At 41.4% G+C, this 18,128-nt stretch overlaps 2 protein-coding genes across 3 annotated transcripts in view; one reads left to right on the forward strand and one right to left on the reverse strand.

Moving 5' to 3' along the window:
- LOC141131448 (unconventional myosin-Vc-like) overlaps positions 1–18,128 on the reverse strand; it is a 164,761-nt gene that overhangs the window by 7,523 nt on the left and 139,110 nt on the right. The window lies entirely within an intron of this gene.
- Positions 6,775–16,927, forward strand: LOC141131449 (protein kinase C theta type-like). Its single transcript, XM_073618739.1, has 7 exons — positions 6,775–7,192; positions 11,971–12,141; positions 13,309–13,463; positions 13,997–14,135; positions 14,242–14,433; positions 14,850–14,981; positions 15,498–16,927. The coding sequence occupies exons 1-7, from the start codon at positions 7,082–7,084 to the stop codon at positions 15,648–15,650; spliced, it is 1,053 nt and encodes a 350-aa protein (XP_073474840.1). The 5' UTR covers positions 6,775–7,081; the 3' UTR covers positions 15,651–16,927.

Raw genomic sequence — 18,128 nt, forward strand, 5'->3', positions numbered from 1 at the left:
AAACTACCACTATTTTATTGTCTAGGGTGTCTGCTTTCAGGAAATATATAATGTTTGGGGGTTTTGTGTAATCTTCCAGCCTAAAATGATTTTTTAAACATGTGTGCAAAAATAGCTCTGGCTAAGAAAAGGTAAATTAACCACTTGAGGTCCGGGCCATAGCCGAATGACGACCACAGCGCGGACCTAAATTTCTGGGAGGCCGTCATAGGACGTCCTCCCCTGTGCATGCATCCCGCGCGCCCCCTGCAGGAGTCACGGAAACTCGGGTGATCACAGATCCGAGTAAGGGGCCGATCCCGACCCCTTACCATGTGATCAGCTGTCAGCCAATGACAGCTGATCAGATGATGTAAACAAAAGATCAGAAATCGTTTTTTTTTCTGCTCACGCTGACAGTGTGAGCAGAAAAAAAAGCCGATTACCAGCTTATGTTAAAGGGACATCGGTCCCGAAGAGGAAGGAGGCACATCTGCCTCATCTGTGCCTGCCAGTGCCACCTATTGCCACCTGACAGTGCCCACGAGTGCCACCTATCAATGCCCACCAGTGGTGCCAATCAGAGCCACCTAGCAGTGCAGCCATCAGTGTAAGCAATCAGTGCCCATTATTGCCACCATCAGTGCCTATCACTGCCACCCATCAGTGCCCATCACTGCCACCTATCGGTGCCCATCAGTGCCGCCTCATCAGCGTACATCAACAGGAGAAAAATTACCTGTTTGCAAAATTTTATAACAAAATATAAAAAAATATATAACATTTTATTTTAAAAATTCTGTCTTTTTCAATTTTTTTTATCAAAAAATAAAAAAACGCAGAGGTGATCAAATACCACCAAAAGAAAGCTCTATTTGTGGGAAAAAAATGATGACAATTTAATTTGGGTACAGTGTTGTATGACCGCGCAATTGTCATTCAAAATGTGACAGCGCTGAAAGCTGAAAATTGGTCTGGACAGGAGGGGGGTTTAAGTGCCCAGTAAGCAAGTGGTTAACATGGATGACAAAAGTGGGAGTTGGGAGGAGGCAGGGAAGAGGGAGAGTGGGGCAGAGTTGCTCCACCATGGACCTCTGGGTTATACTTGCCCCTGGGCCAAAGGATGCCAGTCAGCCCCTAGCAGGGGCTCTGGAGGGCCACATTGTCCTCCCCCCACCCTTGTGATCATGAAAAATTTTAGACTGTTATCCTCGATCCATTTTTGAATCAATCTGTACAAAAGATCCATTTGCTAAAGGTACAATTTCATCACTTTATAATCAATTATATGGAGTAGCAAATCTTAATAGACCCTCTTACGTTCAGAGGTGGGAGGAGGACCTGGGACGAACTTTAGAAGACACGGACTGGTCTAACATATGGCTCACATCTAAGTCATCTTCACCCAACATCTTATTGAATTTAATGCCCGAGCCAAATATGTACCTGGTTTGTTTGTATTCATGTAGAAATTGTGTTTGGAGCGTTTGAGGGATTTATCAACTGACTCAGTGAGAAATAGATCGTATTCCAATCTAGATTTTTCCAGATGAGATTTTGTACTCTGAGATGGATTATCTTGGAATGATATGTAGGCTGCATTAAAATTGAGTTCTAGTTTTCTAGTTTTTTTGCTAGATTTTTGCGTTCCCGTTTAAATAGTGCCATTTGTCTTTGTATTGTACCACGCAAGACAGGCTTATGAGCTTCCCACAGTGTTATTGGGAAGATGTCTGTTGTATTATTAATTGATATGTATTCCTTTAAAGCTTGTTCAATGGCCATCTGATGTAGTGGGTGTTTGAGCATTATGTCCGGTAAGTACAGTGAGGGAGTGCTTCACTGGGAAAGGACCGCTCTGTTAAGCAGCCACTATTCAACACATGGATTTTCCCATTTACAACTCATTGACCAATATACTGAGGGCTCAGGAATCAGTCGGCTGTGGTCTCTCCTGGCCCACCCTCCAATTACTTTGGAAGGATGGTCGGTGCCCTGCCTCAACCCCGGTTGAGACGGTTATATCTCACACCCTAACAGATCCCATTGCTGGTGACCCCTCTTGACTTTTGGGCTATTTTTTAAATTATGCATCCCACCCCTGATGACTGGCAAGAAGCCAAGAAACGCGTCGGGTTCGCAAACTAAGGATGCCCTATCAAGCCTAAATCATATCCCTGACATTTATCAATTTTTTATTGAGTTTTCTCATTTCATGCGATTTTGTGATTTTGATTGGCGATTTTAATTCATGTACTTCTGTTATGAATTGCATATATGTATGTCCATTGATTTGTTTACACTACTGAGTTTCCTCGATTGTTACTGCTAAATATGCGTTTATATCAATTCATGCGATTATGTCTGTATTTATACTACTTTATTGGTACTGTATGCATCAAAATCATGGACTTGACTATTAATTAAATCCAATCATTTTACCTACTCACATGTATTCATTATTATACTTTCAATTGACATGCTTCATTTAAAGTCCCACTTGCCCCTCTCTTTTTTTCTTGTATGTATTTGGAAAGAAGTTGAGAAAAAGGTAATCTAGAGGTTATTTTGGATGGTGTAAAAGGTGATTTATCTAGAAATGGGAGGAGGACCTGGTTCAAATCCCCACACATTATCACTGTTCCTATTTTGTGTGTATTAATCACTTGTAATATATGTGAGAGGAATGGTGTAGGTTGTTTGTTAGGAGCGTAGTAGGAAATCACTGTGATTGCTGTATCCATTATATAACCCATGAGTATCAGGTATCTACCTTCTGGGTCTTTAATTTCTGATGATAAGGTGAATGGTGTGGATCGGTGAAATGCAATTAGAGTTCCCCTTTGCTTGGTACAGGCAGAAGCCGTGTAAATTTGTTGATAAAAAGGAGAAATATATTTTGGAGTAGAATCTTTGGTGAAGTGTGTTTCTTGGAGGCATGCTATGTGAGCCTTTTTGTTATGGAAAGTACGGAAGGCTTTGGTCCTTTTTTGAGGGACATTTATTCCCTGAACATTCAGGGAAAGTATATTCAGTGGTGCCATGGCAATAGATCAAATAGTTTTGACTTACTTTTTGTTATGCAGAGCTGACTGCGCAGATCAACCTGTGTGGACTGAAGAGATGAATAGATAGAAAAGAAACCAGTGAATTCTGGAGTAAAGAGTAAACAAAAAACATATGAGATTAGATGATACATTGTATAAATTATTTTTTGCAAGTAATCACGATTTACTGTGAAAGAGAATAAATATCTCTCTCAGGGGAATAAGTGCCTTCGTCACACTCCCACATAATATGGTTGGGAGAATGAGGAGGGCTAATGGGGGTACACGGATCTTCCGCTTACAGGAGAGAAGTGCTATGTCAAAAGACATCAAAATGATGATTCATTAATTGGAGTGCAGAATATAGTTTTGAAATTATTTATTCCAGGGTGGTTGTATATGGTTAGTCTTGCCCTAGGCTAAATAATTCAGTTAGAAAGGTACTGTTAATAACTTTGGTATTGATGAAGATAGTTTGAATTATTTTGGGATTTTAACCCTTTTAGAGTAAACAATTACATCATTTATTCATATGTAACTGTTTAGATATGTTAACTCATAAAATTGAGGTTGTATTGCTTCAGATTAGAATAAACAAAAACATAATTCTAGGAACTAGTTAGGTAATAATATATTTGTTTTAAGAAAAGAAAGAAAAAGCTTCCATTACTTCTGGATTATTGAACATATTTGTCCTAAAAAGTAATAAATCTATTGTTATTACCTGATAATATATAACTGAACAAGAATTTCCTTATTTCACTTATATATTCTAAGGCTATATGAATCAGAAGTAATAAGAAATATAACTGGAATGTAACATGATCCCACACAGTGTGTGACTATCAGAATGCAGTTACATTCAGTGATAAATACAGGTTTTTTTATAGAGAACCATCTCTTAGTATAATAAATGAAGAGATATCAGGAATTAGGATGTCAGTCCATTGAATCTTCTTGGTCCATGGATGATGTGGCATAATGGCCTCTTTTGTGAGAATGATGATTCCCATTTTGTTCTGAAATTTTCTGGGTGCTGCCTGAAGGTGAAGATGACGCCATTCTTCTGCGTGTGGGAGTGTTGCTGCTTATGGGTTCTGTCAGATTTAATTTTAAAAGGGTTTGTTGTAGTTCATCTGCTGATCTGCTTCTGTAAATTGTACCTTGGTAGTTTAATCTGACTGAAAAGGAGAAGCCCCATTGATACATAATGTTGTGGCGTTGCAGTTCCATTAGTTGGGGTTTCATGGATCGTCTTTTAGTAATAGTAAGTTGGGATAGGTCAGCAAAAATTTGATAATTGTGTCCTTGAAAATTAAGTTCCTTTTTTTCTCTTGCAGCAATTAGTATTTGTTCTTTCGTTCTGTAATAATTAAATGTTGTGATTATATCACGTGGGGGTCCATCTTTCTTTTTGGCTGTGGGGGCTCTGTGTACTCTGTCCAGTTCTAAACGTTCAATAGGGATATCTGGCTTTAGTTCTTGTAATAGAGCAGTAATAGTAGATTGCAGGTCTGTCACAGTTTCAGGTATTCCCCTTACGCGCAAGTTTGAACGTCTGGCTCTATTTTCGTAATCTTCGAGCTTAGTTTGAAGTATTAAATTCTCTTTTTTTAATTGTTCCAATTCTGTTATATTTTCTTGGGTTGTAATTTCAATTTCATCCATTTTTATTTCTAAGGCTGCGGTGCGGTTTCCCAGCTCTCTTATTTCTTTGGTTAGGCTTTTTGTTATTTGGTCTGAGGTTTGTTTTAAAGCCTTATGAAGCATCTTTTCAAATTGTAATAATATTACTGGGGATGCTGAGGAGGCTTGTGGAGAAGTTTGTGAGAGTATTTGTTCTGTATCTGACTCAAATGGAGAGTCTTGCTGTGACATTTTCTGTCTGTGAGAGCGCCCTGATGCTGTATCTTGTGAGGTGACTGGAGCTGCTTCAGCTGCATTGAGTGCCTGTGAGCTCTTTGTGAGGTGATTTTTATTTCTGCCACGGTTTCCTCCCTGTACCATATTTCCTGCCCAAACTTTCACAGTTTGTTCCCTGGGGCAAAAAGGTTCAAATGGATACCTTTTGAGCCTGCAGGCTCCGCTTTGTCCTTCTCTTCTCTCCTCAGCGGTGTGGAGCTCTAACAGTGCATGTCTGCTCCGCTAGGCTCCGCCTCCTGCCCCCCTTTCAGGATTTTTTCATTGGTGTATTTAAATAGGAGCTCCAGGCTCCTTCAGAAAAAAATAAAAATCAGCAGCTACAAATACTGTAGCTGCTGACTTTTGGAGGTCAGAGGGGCTCTACAAAAGACTCCGGCCTTTTCAGTCTTTGTTGATTCTCTTGCCACCAGGTCTAGTTACCCAGAGATATTAGATGACTATTGCCTGATACTCACATATCTTACAGACCTACATAGCAATCTTATTGTCTATGGTGCACAGCTAACACTTTTGGAGCATCACCTTTAGTTGGATTGATAATCTGTTCTCCAAACTCGCTTGGCTGTGCTGAGTTGTGCACCCCTCATAAACATGAACACCTTGATTATACGAGCACATCTGTGAATAAAACTGTCAGGTAATCAAATCTTTACCATGTACAACCTTCAAATAATGTAAATGTCCCATCAGAACTGGTAAGTGATCGGTTCCACATGTGAGTATGTTTATTAGTTCTGTTCCCGCCTTGTGTAGATGAAACAGCGGCGTCTGCGGACTACCTCAACCAACAGGGCAAGCATCAAGGGAGTGAAGGGGCGTGTACAATGCGTTTCTGAGGCCGCCTCCTTTATAAATAAAATGTTGATCTCTGTGCATGACAGTTGTTTGCCAGTTGGATGGCTGTGCTGCTTTCCTCCTCTCCATACAGATTGTTCCCTCCACATAGAAGCAGCATTTTGTTTACCATAATGTAAGTCTGGATTTGTGTTGTTAATAAATAGATACTATGTTCTTACTGATACCTGTGTTGTGGCCATCTTTGTGTCTCTACATGAAAATTACAAGCAAGAAAATGAGTCAGAAGACTTAAAGGTTAACTCCACTTTCGTTGGGGAAAAAAATAGCAAAAAAAGAAAACATACTATAGTGTATACAATTGTGACACAAGTCATACTGTAATTGATTTTTTTTTAAAAATGACCTTTCCTTTTCAGTCTGCAGCTCTGTTGTTTTCTGAAAATGCAATGCAATATGGCAACCTGGAGGTGTTCTGTACACAGAGTGTGAACTGATCACTCCCCAGAAACATCATTTCCTGCTTGTGTGATTGGCTCACTAATTTTCCCAGAAGTCTGCCTTAGATTCAAGTCAGATTTCAGGCATCCCCTGTAACAGAAATGTCATTTTTGGTGAGATACTTCCAATAGGAACACGTCTAAAGGGATGCAGGCCCAGCAGATTTCCTCATTAGTGCTCTGCAGCTGCCACAGCTGACTGATAATTATGAAACCATTAGACCCACTTAGCACAGAGGCAGAGTGGAACAAACAGTGATTTCTTCAGAGTAACACAAGGTAGGAATCTGCAACAAAGGTTTTTATAACCCTTGCAATATACATAGATCACCTAGAGGGAAATGTTTTGTTCTCAACAAAAGTGGAGCAACGCTTTAAGCTGGTCATAGATGGATCGAAATTTGGCCGGATCAGCAAGGACTGGATGAGGCCATTCACATTCCAGTAAAGTTGATTTAATGATTGACTTCTTTCAAACTGGCTTGTGGGAAAACGTCCTTTTGATCAGTGTATTCTGACAGGGAAGGAGCCCCACTGTCCGAATATAATACTGGAGAAGAGCAGGTAAGGGAGAACTGCTTCAAGACAACACCAGACTCCATTGTTTTTTTTCTTAGACAGAGACAAGTATTTGATTTTTGGGGGTAGGTAGAGTGAAGATTTTCTGCCTAACCCCCTCCCCCCCCAAAAAAACAAGATCCCTAAAAATCTGTCTCAGTATAAAGATCCTACACTACGATTCCAGCCTTGTCTTAGTTGAACCAGAAGTTCACCCTTAGTAGAATTCCAACTGTGGGAGCCCAACCCCTCCAGATGCTTTGTGTCAAACCATAATAGATGCATGAAGAAAGCCCAAGGTATGAAAACAGGAGCCGTTTGAAACAAATACAAAAAAGGAGGCATGATGGACATCTTGAAAGAAGCCATTTGGCTAAACCAAGAATGACGGTAATAGACCAAAATTAAAAAAAAAAAAAAAGTGTGGAGTGTATGGCGGTGAGTAGTGTGTGCAGGAGAAGAGAGCAGGATGGTGTTAGTAGGGCAGTGGCAGTAGTTCATTATTTTTATCGTATTTTTTTACAATTTTATTTTTTCAAAATAAAAAAATAAAAAATGGGGGGGGGAGCAGTGTCAGTAGAGCAATGGTCAGTGTAAGATTTTTATTTTTTACTATTTATTATTACCTATTTATTTTTGTATTATTTCGATTTTTTGATTTGGGGGCAATGGGCAGTGTCAGTAGAGTGGTGGATGGTGTCAGTAGTTTTTTATTTTTACTATTTTTATTATTGTGTGCAATTTATTTTTTCTAATTATTTTACAATTTATTTTTATTTTTTTCTCAAAATCCTTTGGGGGGCAGTGTATGGTGTCTGTAGGGCAGTGGGTGATGTCAGTAGATTGTTTTTAATATTTTATTTTCTGTTATTTTTTACAATTTAATTTTTTATTATTTTTATTTTAATTTTTATTTCATTGTTTTTTCACAGTGTTTCTGGGGGAGGGGAGCAGTGGATGGTGTCAGTTGGGCAGTGTCAGTAGAGCAGTGGATGGTGTCAGTAATTTTTTTCTATTTTTAGTTATGGTTTATTTATTTTTTCACAAATACATTTTATTTATTTTAATTTTTAAAATTTAATAATTTTTCTTCCTTTTTTTTCACAATGCCTTTGAGGGGTAGGGGATTGGGGCAGCGGATTATGCTGGTAGGGGAGTAGATGGTGTTAGTAGAGCAATGGACAGTGTCAGAATTGTTTTAATTGTTATTGTTTTATTTTTACAATTTTATTTTTTTATTATTTCTTTCTATTTTTTTTATTATTTTTTCAAAATGCTTTTAGGGAGTGTTTTTTATTTTACTTTTTAGTGTTTTTTTTTTTTTTTATTATTTTATTGAGAATTACATTTTTTAATATTTATTGCAATTTATTTTATACAATTCATATACATGTATATAAATAATGTGCGATTGTACAATACTAGAATATGTGAGTGATATATACATGTATAGTAGCAATATGTGATTGCGATTTATAAAGTTTATTTTTTTCAAAAGTTGGAAAAAAAAAACTGCCCTTTTTTGCCAGGTAACAGGTGACTGATGATGTCACAGTGAGCAGCTGGGCTAAAAAACAGCCCTTTGTTGCCAGGTAACAGGTGACTGATGATGTCACAGTGAGCAGCTGGGCTATAAAAAGCAGCACTGCAGTGGCAGGCAGACAGATATAAAGGAGCAGTTGAAGAGTACACAGTGATTTTCAGTGTCCCACTGTATTGTTGCTGTGACCCCAATATATTGTAGAGATATTATATCATATATTAGATAAAAAAAGGAGACAGCGTAGGAAGAGATTTATTGCTTTGAATTTAAATTTTTTTTCTTTAAAAAAAAAAAAAAAAAGCAGAAATATGTCTTGTAGAAATAGACAGGTCAGGACTTGTCTAAGTGCTGAGGACTTCACATTCCATACAGAATTAGGGAGAGGATCCTACGGACAGGTAAGTGATCATATTAGATTAGTAGTGAGGACACAGCTGGGTATCTCTAGAACTCTCTGATCTGATCTGTAGTTTTTCACCTTCATCTCACTAATGAAGCTGCCCAACAAACATGACATTTGGAGGTTGGAATAAACCAATAAAGTGGTTCCCCATCTTCATATCACCCCTCAGAGTTCTGATCCTGAGTCTCCCCTCAATTCACAGCTCTGATCAGAGATCACATGATCGGCTGGTTTCCTCTCTCATCGTCTGACAGAGGCAGGAGGAGGCTGAGATTCGTCCCTGACTCACTCGGGGGAGGAGACAGAGCTGATCATGTGATCGCTGAGAAGCGAGGCATAGCAGGATTATTTATACATCACACACGGGGCACACAGCAGTGGTGTTCGTATAGCTGTTGCTGAGGTCGCCATGGTGACCGGCCCCCAGTCTATCTGGATAGGAGGAGCGGCTGATTAGACCTAAATGAAAGCACAATGTGTGCTGTGCTCTTTATCTCCCCCTACAGTGCAGTACCCGACAAGAAGAGATAAGGGGAAGCTCTGCCTTTTTTAACCACTTGCGGAATGCCCACAATAGTGCCGGTGTTCTGCCATATACTGTCCTCGTATCAGATAGTGTCCGCCTCGTACTGCGCAGGCGCAGCGCCTGCGCAGTACGGAGGAGCAGGAGATGCCGAAAATGCCCGAAGTTGATCAGCTGACCATCAGCTGTACACAGCGCTCGGGCACCTGTTAGCGATGGCAGTGTAAGAGGGCCCCTCGCGGGCTCGCTTCGCTCGCCACGCTTCGGGCACGGCCTCGCTGCGCTCGGCAAATATTTATTCTAACTCTATGTCCACTTGGATAGTAGGGAATGATCCTGGACATAGGGTAAGAATAAATGCGCAGGCGCCGTGTACAGCTGACGATCAGCTGTTGAACTTCGGAGACTTTCGGCGTCTCTTTTGTCCTCCGTACTGCGCCTGCGCAGTACAGGGAGGACACTATATGATAGGGGACTGAATTCGATAAGACACCGGACAAAGCGAGGACGGGGATGTGTGAATGTAAACATACAAATCTACGTTCTGTCAGGGGAGAGGAGAGACAGACCGTGTGTTCCTAGTATATAGGAATAACGATCGGTCTCCTCCCCATGTCAGTCCCCCCCCCACACACAGTTAGAACACACAGAGGGAACACATTTAACCCCTTGATCTCCCCCTAGTGTTAACCCCTTCCCTGCCAGTGTCATTTATACAGTAATCAGTGGCTATTTTTTAGCTCTGATCGCTGTATAAATGTCACTGGTCCCAAAAATGTGTCAAAAGTGTTCGATCTGTCCGTAAATAACAAAAATGCCATAAATCTATTCCCAATTTTGTAGATGCTACAACTTTTGCGCAAACCAATCAAAATACACTAATTATACAAATATACAACATTGCACGACCACGCAATTGTCAGTTAAAAATGGCCTGGTCAGGAAGCGGGTAAATCCTTCCGGGGCAGAAGTGGTTAAAATGCTATCTGTATGTATGTATGTATGTATGTATTATGTATGTGTGTGCGCGCATGTATGTGTATGTATGTATCATGTATGTATATGTGTGTGTGCATATGTATGTATTATGTATGTGTGTGTATGTATGTATGTATATGTGTGTGTGCACATGTATGTATTATTTATGTGTGTGTGTGTGTGTGTGTGTGTGTGTGTGCGTGTGTGCGTGTGTGCGTATGTGCGTATGTATGTGTGTGCACATGTATGTATTATGTATGTGTATGTATGTGTGTGCGCATGTTTTATAAGTATGTATTATGTATGTATGTCTCTGCATGTGTGTGCATGTGTGTACATGTGTGTTTACATGTATGTATGTACATTTTATATATGTAATTTTAATCCTGACCTCCTTAAAGCTGAGTTCCACACAAAAATGGAACTTCCGCTTTTCGGAACCCTCCCCCCCTCCGGTGTCACATTTGGCACATTTAACACCCCCCCTCCACTGATTGGGAATGGTGCAGTCCAAGGGTGATGGTTTCTCCTTGGTAATCTACAATATAATAAATGATGTTTTTTGGGTTCAGTTACTTTACTTTAACCCTCGCAGTGCAGAGGGGACCCCACTACATGGGGAATGTTTTTCCCTTGGATTTCAGCCTTAACCCTTTTTCTACCAAATCCTAAAGTAGCATTACAAGCTACCCCCAGACTAGTCTTACAATTGTCCCCTCCCCTAAAGCCTAAGCTGACTAATCTCTGTAAGAAAGATTTATATACTTACCTATGTACAACCCTCTCCATCCAGTCATGTGATCTCCTATGTCATCCAGTGCCAGCTGCAGGGGAGAGGAGAGAGTGCTTAAAGGGGTTGTAAACCCATTTGGTTTTTCACCTCAATACATTCTATGCATTGAGGTGAAAAACCTCTTGCAGTGCATCTGCGCCCCAAAGCCCCCGTTTAACTTACCTGGGCCCGATCGTTCCTGCGCCGGAGACGAGCAACCCCACTCAAGCCGGTGTCTCAGGTGCCGATTAATTGATTGATAGCAGCACAGCCATTGTCTCCCGCTGCTCTCACTCAAATCCAATGATGCGGGAGCCAGGGGGCGGAGCTAAGTCCTGCTGTCTGTGTCAATGGACGCAGCAGCAGGACACGGCAGCATGCCTGCACGAGTGCCCCGAGGGAGAGCGCTTCTCCGACGGGACACTCGAGAAGAGGAGGAGCCAGGAGCGCCACTGAGGGACCCCAGAAGAGGAGGATCGGAGCCACTCTGTGCAAAACCATCTGCACAGAGGAGGCAAGCATAACATGTTTGTTTTTTTAAAAGAAAAAAAAATGCAAAGCTTTAGTGCCCCTTTAACAATGGCTGGTAAAGCCTGGAGGGGTGACAACACCCATAGGCTTCCTATGGCCCATCCATTGTCATTGCTCCCTCCTCTCTCCTGCAGCCATCGCTGGCTGACACGGAGTCAGATCACATGACCGAACCGGGGTGGGCTGAAAATAGGTAAGTATATACAACATTCAGCCTGCTGTAATGAATAGGGCTGATGGAAGCTCATTTTTATGTCTATAGGACATTTATGGAGGTTGATAATATTCTGACAAATGACAGAAAGGGGGAAAAGAAATGTAATTACAGAGAGAACAGGAGGAATGTCTAGGAATGATTTTACAGCTAGAGCACATGGAAAAGAAGATGTACTAACCTCCCTCTCTCTCTCTCTTACAGGTTGTGGCTGCCACCCCCCACGCCATTAACAAACTGGTGGCCGTGAAGATGGTCAGCAAAAAGGATCTAATTAAGGACGACCCGGCTTCCGTCCTGATCGAGAGGAAGGTCCTGGAGATGGTTGAGTGCAGCCCCTACTGTACTCACCTCTATGGCGCCTTTCAGACAGACGTAAGTGTATTTTCTATAAAATATAATATATAGTAGCAAAAATATTGTTTCATGACATCTGCATGCCGGCTTTGGAAGCTGAACTCCAGACAGGCAGGGAAGATGCAGATGTGACACATGTATAGTACATCTCACCTGTCAAAGGATTGTGTTGTGATCAAGGTAACCCTGCCAGACAACATTGCCAGGTCAGGGACCTCACTTTTCTCTGCTGTAGTCACACAATAGTGGCTGATCACCTGCCTTGCAGCCTACACTGATAACTGTCACACTGCATTAGGCAATGCTATATAATGCAAACTGGCCTGACTGGCTCTCACCGATAACAGTGTTCCACCACCTCTGGCTCAGGTTCTCTGCCTACCACTATCACCTGTAAACACAGAAGTCACCTATAGTGGAGGTACTAGAGCCAGCTGGGTGCTTCAGCTTAATACAGCAACAAAAGTAAGATATGTGGACAATGGTGGAGCTTTTAAGGAAGGGGGGTTGCATGGAGAGATCAGAGCTAAAGATGGGTGAAAGTGGGATGTGGATGGGGGATGCAGAGGTAAAGTAGCTGTGGAAGTAGGCTGAACTCTGCACTCACTTTGTAGTGACCCCTGAACTCTGCACTCTGTATGTAATGTACTCCTGGTGTTTTATGCCCCTTTAAGTGGTTGTAAACCCTTGCAGACCACTTTTACCTACAGGTAAGCCTAGATTACCTAGATTAAGGCTTACCTGTAGGTGCAAACATGGTTTAGGAGATATTTCCGAAAGACAGGTACCGATGTCTACGGCGCATGCCCCGTAGACAATGGCCCGCAGGCGCACTGAGCGTGCCGTCTCTAACGGCGATCATGCAGTTAGTGGCGGCACCAGCGCAAGGAAGAGGAAGTCAATATAAAAATGACTTTTGGTATTTTTACCAGCTGTATTTAAGAAATAGATTTACTGAATCTATCTCTGGAACCAAGTGGTGATTTATATAAGACTGGAGTTCACATAGAATTGGAGAAGTCAGATGTAGCGGAATACACCAGAAACATGTTACCAAAGGATGTATAGTAATAGATGGACATAGATATTATGCAGTGTTTTTTGGTAGAGAATTATAATCTGATTCTTTTATTTTGACCTTCTAACTGAATTCATTCACTGACCTGTCTGTATTTCCTTCCCCAGAACTACTTATTCTTTGTAATGGAATACCTGAGTGGAGGAGAGCTGCGGAAGAAGATAACCGGCAAAGCAAAATTGACGATCGCCGCCATCAGACACATGGCAGTGGAGCTGCTTTGCGGTTTGCAGTTCCTACATTCAAAAGGTGTCGTGCACAGGTAAGTATCTTTAAGAGACTGCAATTATTTTTACAATCTGCCCAATCACTGAAACTGTAACTAAATCCCATTTGTGAAAAGAACTATTCACCCTTCTGCAAAAGGTGGAAGGGCGCAGAGGCAATACATTTTACACTTAGTGGTGCTTTCCTGTTTCCCCCTTCTCCATCCAATGATTGTGGCTGCCCTTCTGCTGGCCGTTCTCATAAGAGAATGGTTGAGCGCAGATTGTATCACTTTTTAATGTTTCACTTACCCAGTAAAAAAAAGGAGGGAATTTGGAGAATTTTTTTTTGATTTTCCACCAGGACTGATTGATTAGTGCTGATGAAAACAATTGTTTAATGATCATATAGTAGTAGTGCCATCAGTTCAGGAAAGACATCATTGTTTCCTGGATCCTATCATTCTGTGTATGGACAGCGCTAGGAAAGGCAGATTTGTGAATGTTAATCCCTCTATGGATCAGTAACATTGGGATATAGGGAGGAAAATTGAATGAACTGCAGATCTGATGCTCTTTTTCTTCGTAGGGATCTAAAACCTGAAAACATCCTTCTAGATGGGAAAGGTAATGTGAAAATAGCAGACTTTGGTCTAGCTGCGACCAACATGATCGGAAATAAGAAAGTAACTGAATATTGCGGAACATCCGGATATATGGCACCAGAGGTAAGTAAAAAAAAAAAAGCCAAGGGAAACTTTCAGTATGGCCTTTTCCAGTCTCAGCTGAGTGTGATTTGTCGCTCTGATCCTAATCTCTCTAATTTTCTTGCAGGTCTATGAATCTAAACCATACAACGCAATGGCAGATTATTTCTCTTTGGGAATAATTCTGTTTGAAGTGGCTTTCAAATATCACCCATTCTATGATGGCGAGGACGATAAGAAGATGAAGAAATGTATACTCCAGGATGAGCCACGTTACCCAGAAGAGGCTGACCCTGATCTTCTGGACTTACTGGCAAAGGTAAGTAGTGACACAGTCCCAGTGGGACAAGAAAAGTAGATATTTAAGCTCAGCCAATAAGTCATTGTTCTTTGCAAAAGCAATGCTCTGAGTAAAGTGGAGCCTCATTTATCCCAATGATTGTAAATAAAATGAGCTAGGAGGTGGAGGAAACCTGTCACATGACCTTGAAATGTCATGTGACAATACTCTCCTCCTACGAACAAGCATTCTTCGCAAGTTTTATACAAAGAACACACCGCAGAGTCCACATTGTGCTCAGCATTTTATTAATAGGATGTAAATTGCCAGCGCTGTGTGGAGTATTTCCTGTGATGTGCGGAGAGTGAACACCGCAGATCTTTATAAATAGACCTCTTAGCAGTTTTATGCCATTACGGTCATCTAATGTTTCTCCATTTTCTTTTCCCTCACAGCTCCTGTGCAAAGACCCGAAGACCCGCAAAAAGGATGTTGCCAACATAAAGGACCACCCGTTCTTCAATGAAATAAATTGGGAAGAGCTGGATGTGGAAGAGCCTACCCCCCCATTTCCTAAAGATAGGAAGGTAAGTAGAAATTTGAGTGCTTTGTGTGCGGTCCACCCAGCCTGGCACTGTACACAAAATAAATGATGTTTGGAAGACAGTATCATTGTGCTTAACAAGAAACCATCAAGACCAGATTTATGAAAGGATATGAACATTCTGTCTTCAATTATTATAATTGTGCAGCTTTTTTATTCCCATCTTAGCTTTTCTGACTTATCAGATTTAGAGTCTGGGGGGAAAGAGTTACATATCACTTAGCTATAGGGCTCTGAGAGGACAGCAACAGGCAGACCTCATATGAGCTCTCAGCCCAACTCTCAATCTGAAGACTCAGGGGGAGTGAGTAAAGTGAAATAAGGGGACAGATATAAACCTTTCAGAAGTGAGTTTGCACAATTCTAATAGTGAAGATACATATCCTTGGTATCGGACATCTCACAATCATATGGACTTGGATGGCCCATACAGGGGGAAATGCCCCCAAGAGGTATTTCTTCTAATTATTAGTAAATCTAACTGATCTCTCTTTTTTAGAACCCCAGAACCATACAAATAAAGCGAATGGAGCTGGAAGAAATAACAGACAAAGAAAAGGCCGTTACAGATGACGAACAGAAATTGTTCACAGACTTTCCTTTTATCAGCGACAAATGGAAAGCCCTCATAAACCAAGAAGAGGCATCTTAAGCAGAAAATGACATAAATGCCTCAAAATAAATCAATTCACTCAAGAAAAAAAAGGGAGGATACAATCATCCAGTGTTAACTAGCTGGAAGAATAAGGGGAGATGACCCCAAAAAGAAAGACACAGCTAAGCACACTGCCCTTGAAACTGAGTGAAATAAAGCCAGAAAAACAAAAATGGAAACAGGATAGGGAAAAGGGGAGAGGGAAGGGAAAGAGAAGGAAAGAAGAAAGTGGGGGAGGAAAAAGCTGCTGGAGACAAGGACCAAAGCTGCTGGATAGAAAGAGGGAAGAAAAAAAGAGAACCAAGGAGGACAGGGAAGGGGGTGAATGAGGTAGGGAGGAGGGAGAACGGGAAAAGAGAAGAAAGAAAGGGAGAATGGGGAGAGAGAGAGAGAGAGAGAGGAGGGGGAGCAGATACCTGTGTAATACAGGCATTTGCTCCCACTTCTGGGCATAGATACCAGAGCCACCCACTGGTATCTATGCCACTTCCTTTGTCCCCCCGCTGTCCTCTGGGAAACACACAGGTCCCAGAAGACAGCAGGGACCAGTGGGATAGTGCAGCGCGAGTCACGCATGCGCAGTAGGGAAGCAGGAAGTGAAGCTGCAAGAAGAAAGAAGAGGAGGAGGAAAAGAAAAAGAGGAGGAGGAAGAGGAAGAAGAAGAATGATGAGGAGAAGGAGGAGGAGGAGATGAGAATATAATCTCAAATCAGGTACAGTGGAACCTCAGATTACAAGCATAATCCGTTCCAGGAGAATGCTCGTAATCCAAAGTACTCGCATATCAAAAGCGAGTTTCCCCATAGAAGTCAATAGAAACGAACCCGGAGATTTCAAAACCATTTCCACCTGAAAGGAAGGAGGAGATCTTTAGGCTGAAGATATATGCACAGATGAACAGAGCATGCGATTCCTTCATCCTCAAATTGGGAGGACCGGGATTTTTTGACCAAAAGCAAGATGAACTCCGAATTGCAGAGAAGTTCTGCTAAGTACCCAGGTAAAAACAGGACTAACATTTATTTACTGACACACACTGGACAACATACAATGACTGGCATGCACTGACCTACACTAACAGAGGACGTCCAGATGTACATAAACTGACTGGTCCATGCTTTAGAGAGATGTACACAGACAGACAACCAAATTAGGAGAGAGTAGATCGCACACACAGATTATAGGATGAGGCCTACTACAAACATACATCCAACATTAGAAAAATGATGACTAGCATCCAGTAGGGTAGCTTAGTGTAGTAAGTGTAGGTCCTGCCCTAGAAGAGTCTACCTTGCCGTGGTGGGCAGGCTTGGAATCTCTTGGTCAAAAGTGTGTCAGTGAATGGGAGAGAGGATCACTAGATCTTCACTTCTGGCCAATTGATTTTACCAAAGGACTCTTGGTTTAATCAGAGTATATTTAGTTGGAAAAGGAAAAAATGTGTATAGGTCAAGAATTATACTTTCATAAACACACAATAAAAATTTGGTATATTTACATTTGAATTGCTTCCTCTTTTATTTAATCCGTTCATGACTGGGGGTCATTACCACTTGGATGCACAGGCCACATTTGCAAGGCCGGAAGGGGCTCTATGACTACTTCTTCCACTTCTGGTGTGTGTGTAGGGATGTGTAATAGGTGTTTATCTATAAACATGTGTCCTAACCATGTATATAGGTATGTATTGACAAGCCCCTTATGTGACAGTAGTGACAAGATCCTCTCAATGGAGACATCAGGGGTCTTCTAGCTTCATCCCAAGAACAGGATATATGATTAAATACGGTAATGAAATATTCCCCTTAACTAGGAAAAGATATCAAGTTCTCAGGGAATTTTATATTCATTTTTAAATTTTATATTCCTACACATTCCCCTCACAAAATATATAGGAAATTTGTTCCTTTTATCCAGGGCTAGAGGATCTGCTCTATTCAGAAGTGTTTTTCTGCCCTCACAATCTATACTTTAGTATTAAGCCTTTGGGCTCTTTCACATGGACGTGTCTGTGTACGGAGCCCGCTCTGTTAAGTGGGGGATCGCTCCGTCGATCCCCGCTGAGCAGGCAGTTGATAGGTCTGTCTCTGCACACTGTGCAAGGACGGACCTGTCAGAGCGCCGCTCTCCCCTATGGGGGAATCGGATAAAGATGGACCGTAGAGTCCGTCGTCACCCGATCCGATGACAGATGGAAAAATAGGGTTTTCCTCTGTCACACTTTTTCAGATCGGAGTGGGTTGGATGTCAGCGGACATGTCACCGCTGACATCCATCCCCCCATAGACCTCTATGGAGTGTCCGTTCAGGTCCGCCTAAAAAACTGAGGCGAACCGTCCATGTGAAAGGGGCCTTTCTCTAGTCTCCAATATAATTGTAAAATTCTCAATTTTAAAATCTCTTGCTTCTTAAAGTGAATTTTAAAATCTCTTGCTTCTTAAAGTGACTGTAAATGTTTTACATTTTTTTCATTAA

Source organism: Aquarana catesbeiana, linkage group LG03 (assembly GCF_042186555.1).
Source record: "Aquarana catesbeiana isolate 2022-GZ linkage group LG03, ASM4218655v1, whole genome shotgun sequence".
NCBI lineage: Eukaryota > Metazoa > Chordata > Amphibia > Anura > Ranidae > Aquarana > Aquarana catesbeiana.

Bases quoted from the DNA above. Each gene is read 5' to 3' on its own strand.
- LOC141131449 (XM_073618739.1), top strand. From the start codon at position 7,082: ATGCATGAAGAAAGCCCAAGGTATGAAAACAGGAGCCGTTTGAAACAA. The intron at 7,193-11,970 runs GTAATAGACCAA...TCTCTCTTACAG, and splicing joins TGGCTAAACCAAGAATGACG to GTTGTGGCTGCCACCCCCCA. The intron at 13,464-13,996 runs GTAAGTATCTTT...TTTTCTTCGTAG, and splicing joins TCAAAAGGTGTCGTGCACAG to GGATCTAAAACCTGAAAACA.